The sequence below is a fragment of the Phocoena phocoena genome, chromosome 5 (genome assembly GCF_963924675.1).
Source record: "Phocoena phocoena chromosome 5, mPhoPho1.1, whole genome shotgun sequence".
In the NCBI taxonomy this organism is placed as follows: Eukaryota; Metazoa; Chordata; class Mammalia; order Artiodactyla; family Phocoenidae; genus Phocoena; species Phocoena phocoena.
Window position 1 is genome coordinate 105377286 of NC_089223.1, and position 12946 is coordinate 105390231.

At 39.6% G+C, this 12946-nt stretch overlaps 1 protein-coding gene across 2 annotated transcripts in view; it reads right to left on the reverse strand.

Moving 5' to 3' along the window:
* Nucleotides 1-564: 564 nt before the first annotated feature.
* PPA2 (inorganic pyrophosphatase 2) overlaps nt 565-12946 on the reverse strand; it is a 91826-nt gene continuing 79444 nt past the window's right edge. For both annotated transcript variants that reach the window (XM_065877618.1, XM_065877617.1), the window contains 2 exons: nt 1837-1873; nt 565-772 (listed from right to left, as the gene is read on the reverse strand). In XM_065877618.1, the coding sequence (XP_065733690.1) occupies nt 744-772; nt 1837-1873 (66 nt within the window). In that variant the 3' untranslated portion in view covers nt 565-743. The remainder of the gene's footprint in view (nt 773-1836; nt 1874-12946) is intronic.

The following is a 12946-nucleotide window of genomic DNA, read 5'->3' on the forward strand; positions in this document are numbered from 1 at the left end:
GGAGTTTAGGACCTACAAAATAAATGGTAGGAAAGAGCCTGAATAAATGTAAACACATTTACACAGGACTATTAAGAGGACAAAGGTTGGCTAAATGAAGTCTCCACCAGCAATGGACTCAAAAAACATAATATGGTACGAAAATGAGAGCAATAATATCTATAAAAATCTTATTAACTTACTAAATTTATCATTTTTATATTAACTCACAGAAATAAAAGTTAATAGGGCTTCCCTGGTGGCACAGTGGTTGAGAGTCCGCCTGCCAGTGCAGGGGACACGGGTTCACGCCCTGGTCCAGGAAGATCTCACATGCCGCGGAGCGGCTGGGCCCGTGAGCCATGGCCGCTGAGCCTGCGCGTCCGGAGCCTGTGCTCCGCAACGGGAGAGGCCACAACAGTGAGAGGCCCACGTACCAAAAAAAAAAAAAAAAAAAAAAGGTAATAAAATCATTGGGTTCCTTTAGGCATGCAAATTGGAACTGGTGAAACTCAATGCTTCTAAATTTTTGCTATGAAATTCAACAACATCTTTTCACATCAATAAATATCCAAAGGAGACTAATTCAAAAATTTAAATGTTTATTTACACTGTGCATATCCCAGAAAGTTTGAAAAAAAAAAAAGTTTCAAAAGGAAGTTAGCAAATTCTCATAGATCTGCTTGTTTCTAGCACTTGGGGGAGATGGAGTCTTGGAGTTTTTAGAGACTGGAATCCTGATGGCAGAACTTCAAATGTTCTCATCACTTGCCAAGGAAGTGCCATACTTGATCTGTGTTTAAAAATGGGGGAAGCAGGGTGTTAGGGAAGGGGTGGAGAGGGAGGGGGGGAGGAAAGGAGGATAAGACAAATTTAATTTAGACCTTTCGGAAAGATTTAGGCAGATAAAAACAATCAGAACTTAGTATGACACATTTCTATATTTAAAGCCACTCACCTTTAAACTCCCATCCTAAGTTCTCTCATTTGGCTAAGGCCTTATATTCTAGAGCCTTCCCACTTTATTTCCTACCTTACTGGGTCACTTTAGTCTTTATTGAATAGTACTGAAGCTAGTGTCCTAGCTACGGCATGAAAGGTCTAGGAAAACCCTGTACTGTAAAATCTGACTGCCTGTCAAATACCCAAAATGGGATAGTATTGCAAAGAAACAATGTGTTAGTTTCCCATATAAGGAATATAGTTTGCTTTCCCACGAAATCATGTCTATACATTTGCTCCTTTCTAAACATCTTACAACTCGATTCATAGTAAATAGTTCTCATTTTTCCTCCAAACTTGCAAGTTGAATATTCTTCTAAAGTTTCATATTAAAACAAAAAGGCAAAAAAGCCTTGCAATATTTTAAAAGGCAAATGATACATGCACATGCTTGTATTTTGAAATTTTTACTACAGAACATTTTTACTTGTTTCTCAAAACAGCTTCAAATAATGGTAATTTAAAAAATGCTATTTTTAATCCTACTATAAATTTTGATTTTAAGATCTTTAGTTAAAATGAGTGATTCATTAAAATGATGATAGATAATTAATAAAGTCTCCTAAATGCAGACATTTGGAGGCTTAAAATTTATCAGAACTAGCTGGAACCTCAGTACTTCACCAACCATCACTGCACAATCAAACTACTTTCTAGCCTAAAAGTAATAAACATGTTCCTTATTTTCTGAAATTAGGAAATAATTGATTTCATCTGAAAATTATAATGACTAAAAAAGTACTTTACTTAGTTTATATAATTTTTAAATTAATCTATTGTATTTTTTGGGGTCTCCACTACTGTAAATGAATAAATTTACATATCTAGCTCCTCAAGAACCAGCATATACCATACCTTCTTCATTACTTCCTTTATTCAGAGAAAATGACACCTGAAAGATAAGAATAGAGTCTCTGTTATAATGAACGTTTAGATGTGGAAACTATATCCAGAATGGTTTTCTTTTAACATGAAATTATAGAACAGAGGGAATACTCCTCTTTGCCTTTTATTGTTATTGCCTGTTCTTTCAGATAAACAAACCACAGACTTAAGAGTCAAATAAGAAAAAAAAACATTCTTGAAAAAATTTTCTGTCATTAACCCATGCGAACTACTGAGAATGTGAAGAGAGGAGAGGGGTTTTCTTTCAGTTTCTTCTTTGGCTGAGGCCTTGAGAACAAAAATCCAAAACACATATTCATAGATACATGCACACACATGTACGTAGGTACACACAGAGAGAGACATTATATAATGTATTTAGCTGTCTTCTAAAGTGTTTAAATTAATTTTTCTCCTTTGATGACTGGGCCAAGATTCCTAGAACAGACATAACCTGTGGAAGACAAGATTGAAAAGTTTTTATGAGATATAAGATTTTTTCCTAATTAAGCATAATACATTTTTAAAGGTTTAAAAAGACATTTAAAGAGAGATCCATTCTCCACAGAGAATGCACAAAGCCCAAGATAACCAGAATAAGCATCTATGTAACCAACACCCAAGTCGAGAAATGGAACATGCCAGGCACTTCCCCAATCATAACCTCTTCTCCCTGAGGTATAACCACCACCCTGATTTTATAACACACTTTTCAGATTTCAAATTTAATAATCAACTTCTAATTCTCTGAATTTGCTCAGCCTTAGTGGGAAAGATCTGCCTCTGATATCTGAGGTCTGGGGCAAATGTACAAATGGAGACCCATATATCATACACCTGAGTAGTTAAAGGTTATAAATCAAGCTAATAAAGTGACTATAAAAACTGTTGCCTCCTACTATCTTGATAAATATACCTTTGCACTGGCTTGGAAGCTCTCGTTTAGCATTCTGGACACCTTAGAGACTGCCTGAACATGGCAGAGTACGGAAAAGAGGCACATGGCCTTCAGCCCACCCCGCTTCTGCTACCCCAGGCTCCATTCTGTGTTGAGGGCCTCACCTGCACAAGGGTAGCTCACACATCTAGGCATCCCCTGCCTCCTAACAGCCACCCACAGGCCCCTGTAGAAGTAATGGTGAGCAGAGTCCACACAGTCACGAATGTACACTTTGGGGGAGATGCCCACGTAGGCCCTGGAAACAGGCTTGCAGCTATCTGGGTAAGGAATTCCAGGGACTTGAGTAACTAAAAGGTGGTCTAGAATGGGGGCTTGGGCTCCTGGTGAATGCACAACTTTGGTCCCTCGGTCTTGCCCTGTGAGGAGGGACGTGATTGGATGAGGGCCAAAGCAGGACCTTCGAAAAGGAAGGACCCAAAGCAGGGCCCTCCTTAGGTCTAAGGACAGTCCTGAAGAACAACTCAGCAGGAAAATATAAATTTCAGCAATATTAAAAGATTCTCTATGATAGTTAATGTGCCAACTTGGAGGTTGGTTTTGGCTGAGATTAACTTTTAAACTGATGAACTCTGGGTAAAGTAGATTGCCCTCCATAATGTGAGTGGGCCCCATTCAATCAGCTGAAGGCCTGAACAGAACAAAAAGACCAGCCTCCCCAGCAGACTGCCTTTGGACTTCATCTGAATCCCTGGCTTTCCTGGGTCTCCAGCCGGCCATCCCCTTCTGCAGATTTTGGAATCACCAAGCCTTAACAATCTCTTCATATGTATCTCCTATTGATTGTTTCTCTGAAAAAAACACTGGCTAATACATTCCCCTGAATCATAAATGGGTTAAAGTTAGTTTTCCTTCTACTCTTTGAGAAAAAGGTTAATCAAATATGCTTTGTTTTATTTTCTATCATACAAAATGATGATATAACAATGTAAATAAAGAAGACCTCTGTACAAATTTTATGCAAAACATCCTTGAGATTTTTCCAAGCACTTCCAAAAAAAAAAAAACCGAAAGAAAATTCTATTCAGCTTCCTAGCACAGAGAAAATGCTTAACCATGGCTGGTTTTGAGGATGGCAGAACTTAAATCATTCTGGGTGTGAAAGTAACACTACAACATAAAAACTGAGATTAGGCCTTTGGGATTTGATGGCTCTGTTTTTCTAAATAGACTATAAAACAGAATAACTTGCTTATTCTTTGAAATTCTTACGCTCTTTAAATTGTGCAGGACGCCTATTACAGAGTTTGTTGGAAAGGTAGCTGTTTAGATTTCCTGCTTAAAATTAGCAGCTGCTTCTTGCTGGAGCTGTCAAACATTTCAGGGGAAGAAAATGTGTGATATATGAAATAGAATAATCGAGCAGCTTCTCATTAACCTAAAAAGCATTACAGAAAAGAAATGGACAAACTACTCTAGCTAAAACATTTATCATTACATTTTATTTTAAAAATAATTCCCAGAATGCTTTATTTCTTTATTCCTAAGATATATTTCTTGGTTGGTAGAATATATTCAGACTGTACAAAGCCTCATATAAAAGAAAACAAACATCACAGGTAAATCTAACAGAGATAAAATAACTATGAAAGTCTGGAAGGTTTTTTTTGTTTTTTACACTTTTCCATATTAACATATGTCAAAAGATACCAACATTTAAATTTGAAAACAACAATGGGTTCATGATACACATCAGCTATTTAACTCATCACCTACTGTCAATGACTTCCTGATTCTTAAACATTACACTTGCTTACAGAAAATGGAAGAACAAAGAAATGCACAGAGCAGCATTTTAAAGTGACCTAATCCCAACCCTCACTCTCAGAAGTCACCATCATTACATTTTCCTTGTAAGAAACAGAAGGATTTTCAGTTACTTACTTCTCCTAATTTCTCAGTAGGGGATGAATGTGGGCACCCTCTACTCATCTAAGATAAATTCTCCAGGAAATTGTATTACTTTATACTCACATTCTAAAAATGCTATCTCCTTTCCTCTCCCACTCCAAAAATACTTCTCATGAATATTCATATCTTTAATTTCTTTCAAACAAATTTAGTGTTCTTATTACCAAAGTATTCCTCTTTTATCAACCAAAGAAGGCTTACTCTTTTCTATCCCTACTCATGTATAAACTGTATTTTAAATGAATATGAACTATTTTTTTTTTTTTTTTGTAGTTGGAAAAGCCAGGAGTATTTTAATTTTTTTTTTAATTTTTTTATTTTTTAAACATCTTTATTGGGGTATAATTGCTTTACAATGGCGTGTTAGTTTCTGCTTTATAACAAAGTGAATCAGCTATACATATACATATGTTCCCATATGTCTTCCCTCTTGCGTCTCCCTTCCTCCTACTCTCCCCATCCCACCCTTCCAGGCTGTCACAAAGCACCGAGCTAATATCCCTGTGCCTTGCGGCTGCTTCCCCCCAGCTATCTTCCTTACTACGTTTGTTAGTGTGTATATGTCCATGACTCTCTCTCGCCCTGTCAAAACTCACCCTTCCCCCTCCCCATATCCTTAAGTCCGTTCTCCAGTAGGTCTGCGTCTTTATTCCTGTCTTACCCCTAGGTTCTTCATGACATTTTTTCCCCTTAAATTCCATATATATGTGTTAGCATACGGTATTTGTCTTTTTCTTTCTGACTTACTTCACTCTGTATGACAGACTCTAGGTCTATCCATCTCATTACAAATAGCTCAATTTCATTTCTTTTTAAGGCTGAGTAATATTCCATTGTGTATATGTGCCACATCTTCTTTATCCATTTGTCCGATGATGGGCGCTTAGGTTGTTTCCATCTCCGGGCTATTGTAAATAGAGCTGCAATGAACATTTTGGTACATGACTCTTTTTGAATTTTGGTTTTCTCAGGGTATATATGCCCAGTAGTGGGATTGCTGGGTCATATGGTAATTCTATTTGTAGCTTTTTAAGGAACCTCCATACTGTTCTCCATATTGGCTGAACCATTTCACATTCCCACCAGCAGTGCAAGAGTGTCCCCTTTTCTCCACACCCTCTCCAGCATTTATTGTTTCTAGATTTTTTGATGATGGCCATTCTGACTGGTGTGAGATGATATCTCATTGTAGTTTTGATTTGCATTTCTCTAATGATTAATGATGTTGAGCATTCTTTCATGTGTTTGTTGGCATTCTGTATATCTTCTTTGGAGAAATGTCTATTTAGGTCTTCTGCCCATTTTTGGATGGGGTTGTTTGTTTTTTTGTTATTGAGCTGCATGAGCTGCTTGTAAATTTTGGAGATTAATCCTTTGTCAGTTGCTTCATTTGCAAATGTTTTCTCCCATTCTGAGGGTTGTCTTTTGGTCTTGGTTATGGTTTCCTTTGCTGTGCAAAAGCTTTGAAGTTTCATTAGGTCCCATTTGTTTATTTTTGTTTTTATTTCCATTACTCTAGGAGGTGGGTCAGAAAGGATCTTGCTGTGATTTATGTCATAGAGTGTTCTTCCTATGTTTTCTTCTAAGAGTTTGATAGTTTCTGGCCTTACATTTAGGTCTTTAATCCATTTTGAGCTTATTTTTGTGTATGGTGTTAGGGAGTGATCTAATCTCATACTTTTACATGTACCTGTCCAGTTTTCCCAGCACCATTTATTGAAGAGGCTGTCCTTTCTCCACTGTACATTCCTGCCTCCTTTATCAAAGATAAGGTGTCCATATGTGCGTGGGTTTATCTCTGGGCTTTCTGTCCTGTTCCACTGATCTATCTTTCTGTTTTTGTGCCAGTACCACACTGTCTTGATTACTGTTGCTTTGTAATATAGTCTGAAGTCAGGGAGCCTGATTCCTCCAGCTCCTTTTTTCGTTCTAAAGATTGCTTTGGCTATTCGGGGTCTTTTGTGTTTCCATACAAATTGCGAAATTTTTTGTTCTAGTTCTGTGAAAAATGCCAGTGGTAGTTTGATAGGGATTGCATTGAATCTGTAGATTGCTTTGGGTAGTAGAGTCATTTTCACAATGTTGATTCTTCCCATCCAAGAACATGGTATATCTCTCCATCTATTTGTATCATCTTTAATTTCTTTCATCAGTGTCTTATAATTTTCTGCATACAGGTCTTTCGTATCCTTAGGTAGGTTTATTCCTAGATATTTTATTCTTTTTGTTGCAATGGTAAATGGGAGTGTTTTCTTGATTTCACTTTCAGATTTTTCATCATTAGTATATAGGAATGCCAGAGATTTCTGTGCATTAATTTTGTATCCTGCTACTTTACCAAATTCATTGATTAGCTCTAGTAGTTTTCTGGTAGCATCTTTAGGATTTTCTATGTATAGTATCATGTCATCTGCAAACAGTGACAGCTTTACTTCTTCTTGTCCAATTTGGATTCCTTTTATTTCCTTTTCTTCTCTGATTGCTGTGGCTAAAACTTCCAAAACTATGTTGAATAAGAGTGGTGAGAGTGGGCAACCTTGTCTTGTTCCTGATCTTAGTGGAAATGCTTTCAGTTTTTCACCATTGAGGATGATGTTTGCTGTGGGCTTGTCATATATGGCCTTTATTATGTTGAGGAAAGTTCCCTCTATGCCTACTTTCTGGAGGGTTTTTATCAGAAATCGGTGTTGAATTTTGTCGAAAGCTTTCTCTGCATCTATTGAGATGATCATATGGTTTTTCTCCTTCAATTTGTTAATATGGTTTATCACATTGATAGATTTGCGTATATTGAAGAATCCTTGCATTCCTGGAATAAACCCCACTTGATCATGGTGTATGATCCTTTTAATGTGCTGTTGGATTCTGTTTGCTAGTATTTTGTTGAGGATTTTTGCATCTATGTTCATCAGTGATATTGGCCTGTAGTTTTCTTTCTTTGTGACATCCTTGTCTGGTTTTGGTATCAAGGTGATGGTGGCCTCGTAGAAGGAATTTGGGAGCGTTCCTCCCTCTGCTATATTTTGGAAGAGTTCGAGAAGGATAGGTGTTAGCTCTTCTCTAAACGTTTGATAGAATTCACCTGTGAAGCCATCTGGTCCTGGGCTTTTGTTTGTTGGAAGGTTTTTAATCACAGTTTCAATTTCAGTGCTTGTGATTGGTCTGTTCATATTTTCTATTTCTTCCTGACTCAGTCTTGGCAGGTTGTGCATTTCTAAGAATTTGTCCATTTCTTCCAGATTGTCCATTTTATTGGCATAGAGTTGCTTGTAGTAATCTCTCATGATTTTTTTTATTTCTGCAGTGTCAGTTGTTACTTCTCCTTTTTCATTTCTAATTCTATTGATTTGAGTCTTCTCCCTTTTTTTCTTGATGAGTCTGGCTAGCGGTTTATCTATTTTGCTTATCTTCTCAAAGAACCAGCTTTTAGTTTTATTGATCTTTGCTATCGTCTCCTTCATTTCTTTTTCATTTATTTCTGATCTGATTTTTATGATTTCTTCCCTTCTGCTAGCTTTGGGGTTTTTTTGTTCTTCTTTCTCTAATTGCTTGAGGTGCAAGGTTACGTTGTTTATTCGAGATGTTTCCTGCTTCTTAAGTTGGGCTTGTATTGCTATAAACTTCCCCCTTAGAACTGCTTTTGCTGCATCCCATAGGTTTTGGGTCGTTGTGTCTCCATTGTCATTTGTTTCTAGGTATTTTTTTATTTCCTCTTTGATTTCTTCAGTGATCACTTCATTATTAAGTAGTGTATTGTTTAGCCTCCATGTGTTTGTATTTTTTACAGATCTTTTCCTGTAATTGATATCTAGTCTCATGGCGTTGTGGTCAGAAAAGATACTTGATACAATTTCAGTTTTCTTAAATTTACCAAGGCTTGATTTGTGACCCAAGATATGATCTATCCTGGAGAATGTTCCATGAGCACTTGAGAAAAATGTGTATTCTGTTGTTTTTGGATGGAGTGTCCTATAAATATCAATTAAGTCCATCTTGTTTAATGTATCATTTAAAGCTTGTGTTTCCTTATTTATTTTCATTTTGGATGATCTGTCCATGGGTGAAAGTGGGGTGTTAAAGTCCCCTACTATGAATGTGTTACTGTCGATCTCCCCTTTTATGGCTGTTAATATTTGCCTTATGTATTGAGGTGCTCCTATGTTGGGTGCATAAATATTTACAATTGTTATATCTTCTTCTTGGATCGATCCCTTGATCATTATGTAGTGTCCTTCTTTGTCCCTTTTAATAGTCCTTATTTTAAAGTCTATTTTGTCTGATATGAGAATTGCTACTCCAGCTTTCTTTTGGTTTCCATTTGCATGGAATATCTTTTTCCATCCCCTTACTTTCAGTCTGTATGTGTCTCTAGGTCTGAAGTGGGTCTCTTGTAGACAGCATATATAAGGGTCTTGTTTTTGTATCCATTCAGCCAATCTGTGTCTTTTGGTGGGAGCATTTAGTCCATTTACATTTAAGGTAATTATCGATATGTATGTTCCTATTTCCATTTTCTATATTGTTTTGGGTTCGCTACTATAGGTCGTTTCCTTCTCTTGTGTTTCGTGTCTAGAGAAGTTCCTTTAGCATTTGTTGTAAAGCTGGTTTGGTGGTGCTGAACTCTCTCAGCTTTTGCTTGTCTGTAAAGGTTTTAATTTCTCCATCAAATGTGAATGAGATCCTTGCTGGGTAGAGTAGTCTTGGTTGCAGGCTTTTCTCCTTCATCACTTTCAGTATGTCCTGCCACTCCCTTCTGGCTTGTAGGGTTTCTGCTGAGAGATCAGCTGTTAACCTTATGGGGATTCCCTTGTGTGTTATTTGTTGTTTTTCCCTTGCTGCTTTTAATATGCTTTCTTTGTATTTAATTTTTGACAGTTTGATTAATATGTGTCTTGGCGTGTTTCTCCTTGTATTTATCCTGTATGGGACTCTCTGTGCTTCCTGGACTTGATTAACTATTTCCTTTCCCATATTAGGGAAGTTTTCAACTATAATCTCTTCAAATATTTTCTCAGTCCCTTTCTTTCTTTCTTCTTCTTCTGGAACCCCTATAATTCGAATGTTGGTGTGTTTCATGTTGTCCCAGAGGTCTCTGAGACTGTCCTCAGTTCTTTTCATTCTTTTTTCTTTATTCTGCTCTGCAGTAGTTATTTCCACTACTTTATCTTCCAGGTCACTTATCCGTTCTTCTGCCTCAGTTATTCTGCTATTGATCCTATCTAGAGTGGTTTTAATTTCATTTATTGCATTGTTCATCGTTGCTTGTTTCATCTTTAGTTCTTGTAGGTCCTTGTTAACTGTTTCTTGCATTTTGTCCATTCTACTTCCAAGATTTCGGATCATCCTTACTATCATTATTCTGAATTCTTTTTCAGGTAGATTGCCTATTTCCTCTTCATTTGTTAGGTCTGGTGGGTTTTTATCTTTATCCTTCATCTGCTGTGTGTTTTTCTGTCTTCTCATTTTGCTTATCTTACTGTGTTTGGGGTCTCCTTTTTGAAGGCTGCACTTTCGTAGTTCCCGTTGTTTTTGATGTCTGTCTCCAGTGGCTAAGGTTGTTTCAGTGGGTTGTGTAGGCTTCCTGGTGGAGGGGACTAGTGCCTGTGTTGTGCTGGATGAGGCTGGATCTTGTCTCTCTAGTGGGCAGGTTCACGTCTGGTGGTGTGTTTTGGGGTGTCTGTGGCCTTATTATGATTTTAGGCAGCCTCTCTGCTAATGGGTGGGCTTGTGTTCCTGTTTTGCTAGTTGTTTGGCATGGGTTGTCCAGCACTGAGGCTTGCTGGTCGTTGAGTGAAGCTGGGTGCTGGTGTTAAGATGGAGGTCTCTGGGAGATTTCCACCGTTTAATATTATGTGGAGCTGGGAGGTCTCTTGTTGACCAGTGTCCTGAAGTTGTCTCTCCTACCTCAGAGGCAGAGCCCTGACTCCTGGCTGGAGCACCAAGAGCCTTTCATCCACACGGCTCAGAATAAAAGGGAGAAAAAGTAGAGAGAATTAGTAGAAGTATGAGTAAAGAAAGAAGGAAAGGAGGAAAGGAAGGAAGGAAGAAAGAAGCAAAGAAGGAAAGAAAGGAGGGAGGGAGGGAGGGAGGGAGGAATGAAGGAAGGAGGGAAAGACGGAAAAAAGACAGAAAGATGATACAGTAAAAATAAAATAAAGTATAATATAGTTATTGAACTAAAAAATATTTAGAAAAAAAAAAAGGGACGGATAGAACCTTAGGACAAATGTTGGAAGCAAAGCTATACAGAGAAAATCTTACACAGAAGCATACACATACACCTTCACAAAAAGAGGTAAAGGGGGAAAAATCATAAATCCTGCTCCCAGAGACCACCTCCTCAATTTGGGGTGATTCGTTGTCTAAAGGAGGGAAGGAAGGAAGGAAAGAAAGAAAGAACGAAGGTAAAGTATAATAAAGTTATTACAATTAAACTTAATTATTAAGAAAAAGAATTTAAAAAAAAAAATCATGGACGGATAGAGCCCTAGGACAAATGGTGGAAGCAAGAGTATACAGACAAGATCTCACACAGAAGCATACACATACACATTCACAAAAAGAGGAAAAGGGAAAAAAAATCATAGATCTCGCTCCTAAATTCCCCCTCTTCAATTTGGGATCATTCCTTGTCTCTTCAGGTATTCCACAGATGCAGGGTATATCAAGTTGATTGTGGAGCTTTAATCCGCTACTTCTGTGGCTGCTGGGAGAGATTTCCCTTTCTCTTCTTTGTTCTCACAGCTCACAGGAGCTCAGCTTTGGATTTGGCCCTGTCTCTGCGTGTAGGTCGCTGGGGGGCGTCTGTTTTTTCGCTCAGACAGGACGGGGTTAAAGGAGCCGCTGATTGGGGCCTCCTGGTCACTCAGGCCGGGGGTTGGGGGATGGGGGAAGGAGGGGCACTGCGTGCGGGGCAGGCCTGCGGCGGCAGAGGCAGCGTGACGTTGCGGCAGAGGCCGGCGTGACGTTGCACCAGCCTGAGGCCCGCCGTGCGTTGTCCCGGGGAAGTTGTCCCTGGATCCCGGGAACCTGGCAGTGGCGGGCTGCACAGGCTCCGCGGAAGAGGGGTGTGGAGAGTGACCTGTGCTCGCACACAGGCCCCTTGGTGGCGGCAGCAGCAGCCTTAGCGTCTCCCGCCCGTCTCTGGGGTCCGCGGTTTTAGCCGCGGCTCGCGCCCGTCTCTGGGGTTTGCGCTTTCAGCCGCGGCTCGCGCCCGTCTCTGGAGATCCTTTAAGCAGCGCTCTTAAACCCCTCTCCTCGCGCACCAGGAAACAAAGAGGGAAGAAAAAGTCTCTTGCCTCTTCGGCCGGTGCAGGCTTTTCCCCGAACTCCCTCCCGGCTAGTCGTGGTGCACTAACCCCTTCAGGCTATGTTCAAGCCGCCAACCCCAGTCCTCTCCCTGAGCTCCGTCCAAAACCAAAACCCGAGCCTCAGCTCGCAGCCCCGCCCGCCCCGGCGGGTGAGCAGACAAGCCTCTCGGGTTGGTGAGTGCTGGTCGGCACCGATCGTCTGTGCAGGAATCTCCCCGCTTTGCCCTCCGCACCCGTCGCTGTGCACTACTCCGCGGTCCCGAATCTCCCCCCTCCGTCTCCCGCAGTCTCCGCCCGCGGAGGGGCTTCCTAGTGTGTGGAAACTTTTCCTCCTTCACAGCTCCCTCCCACTGGTGCAGGTGCCGTCCTTATTCTTTTGTCTCTGTTTTTTCTTTTGCCCTACCCAGGTATGTGGGGAGTTTCTTGCCTTTTGGGAGGTCTGAGGTCTTCTGCCAGCCTTCAGTAGGAGTTCTGTAGGAGTTGTTCCACGTGTGGATGTATTTCTGGTGTATCCGTGGGGAGGAAGGCGATCTCCGCGTCTTACTCTTCCGCCATCTTCAAGGTCCCCCCGAATATGAACTATTAAACAACTGTTTTGTACTCCTTCAGATAACCCCACCAGGTCCCTATAAGCATTTTCACCTGCAGGTTACATTTGTTCAAATTAATTAACAAACATGACACACTCAACCAACATAAAAGCTTGCTTTACTACATGATATGAAGACTGATGTTCTTTTACTTTATTATAAGGATTCAAAATTAAAGAGAAAAAAGTTCCTGATTTTTCATTCAGGTGCAGTAGGGTTTTAGTTGAATTAAATTACCTTGGGTATTCTCTCCCTACATTATGTTTCCATGGTTCATAACGCAGTTACTCTATATTCATTTTTCTTCTTCT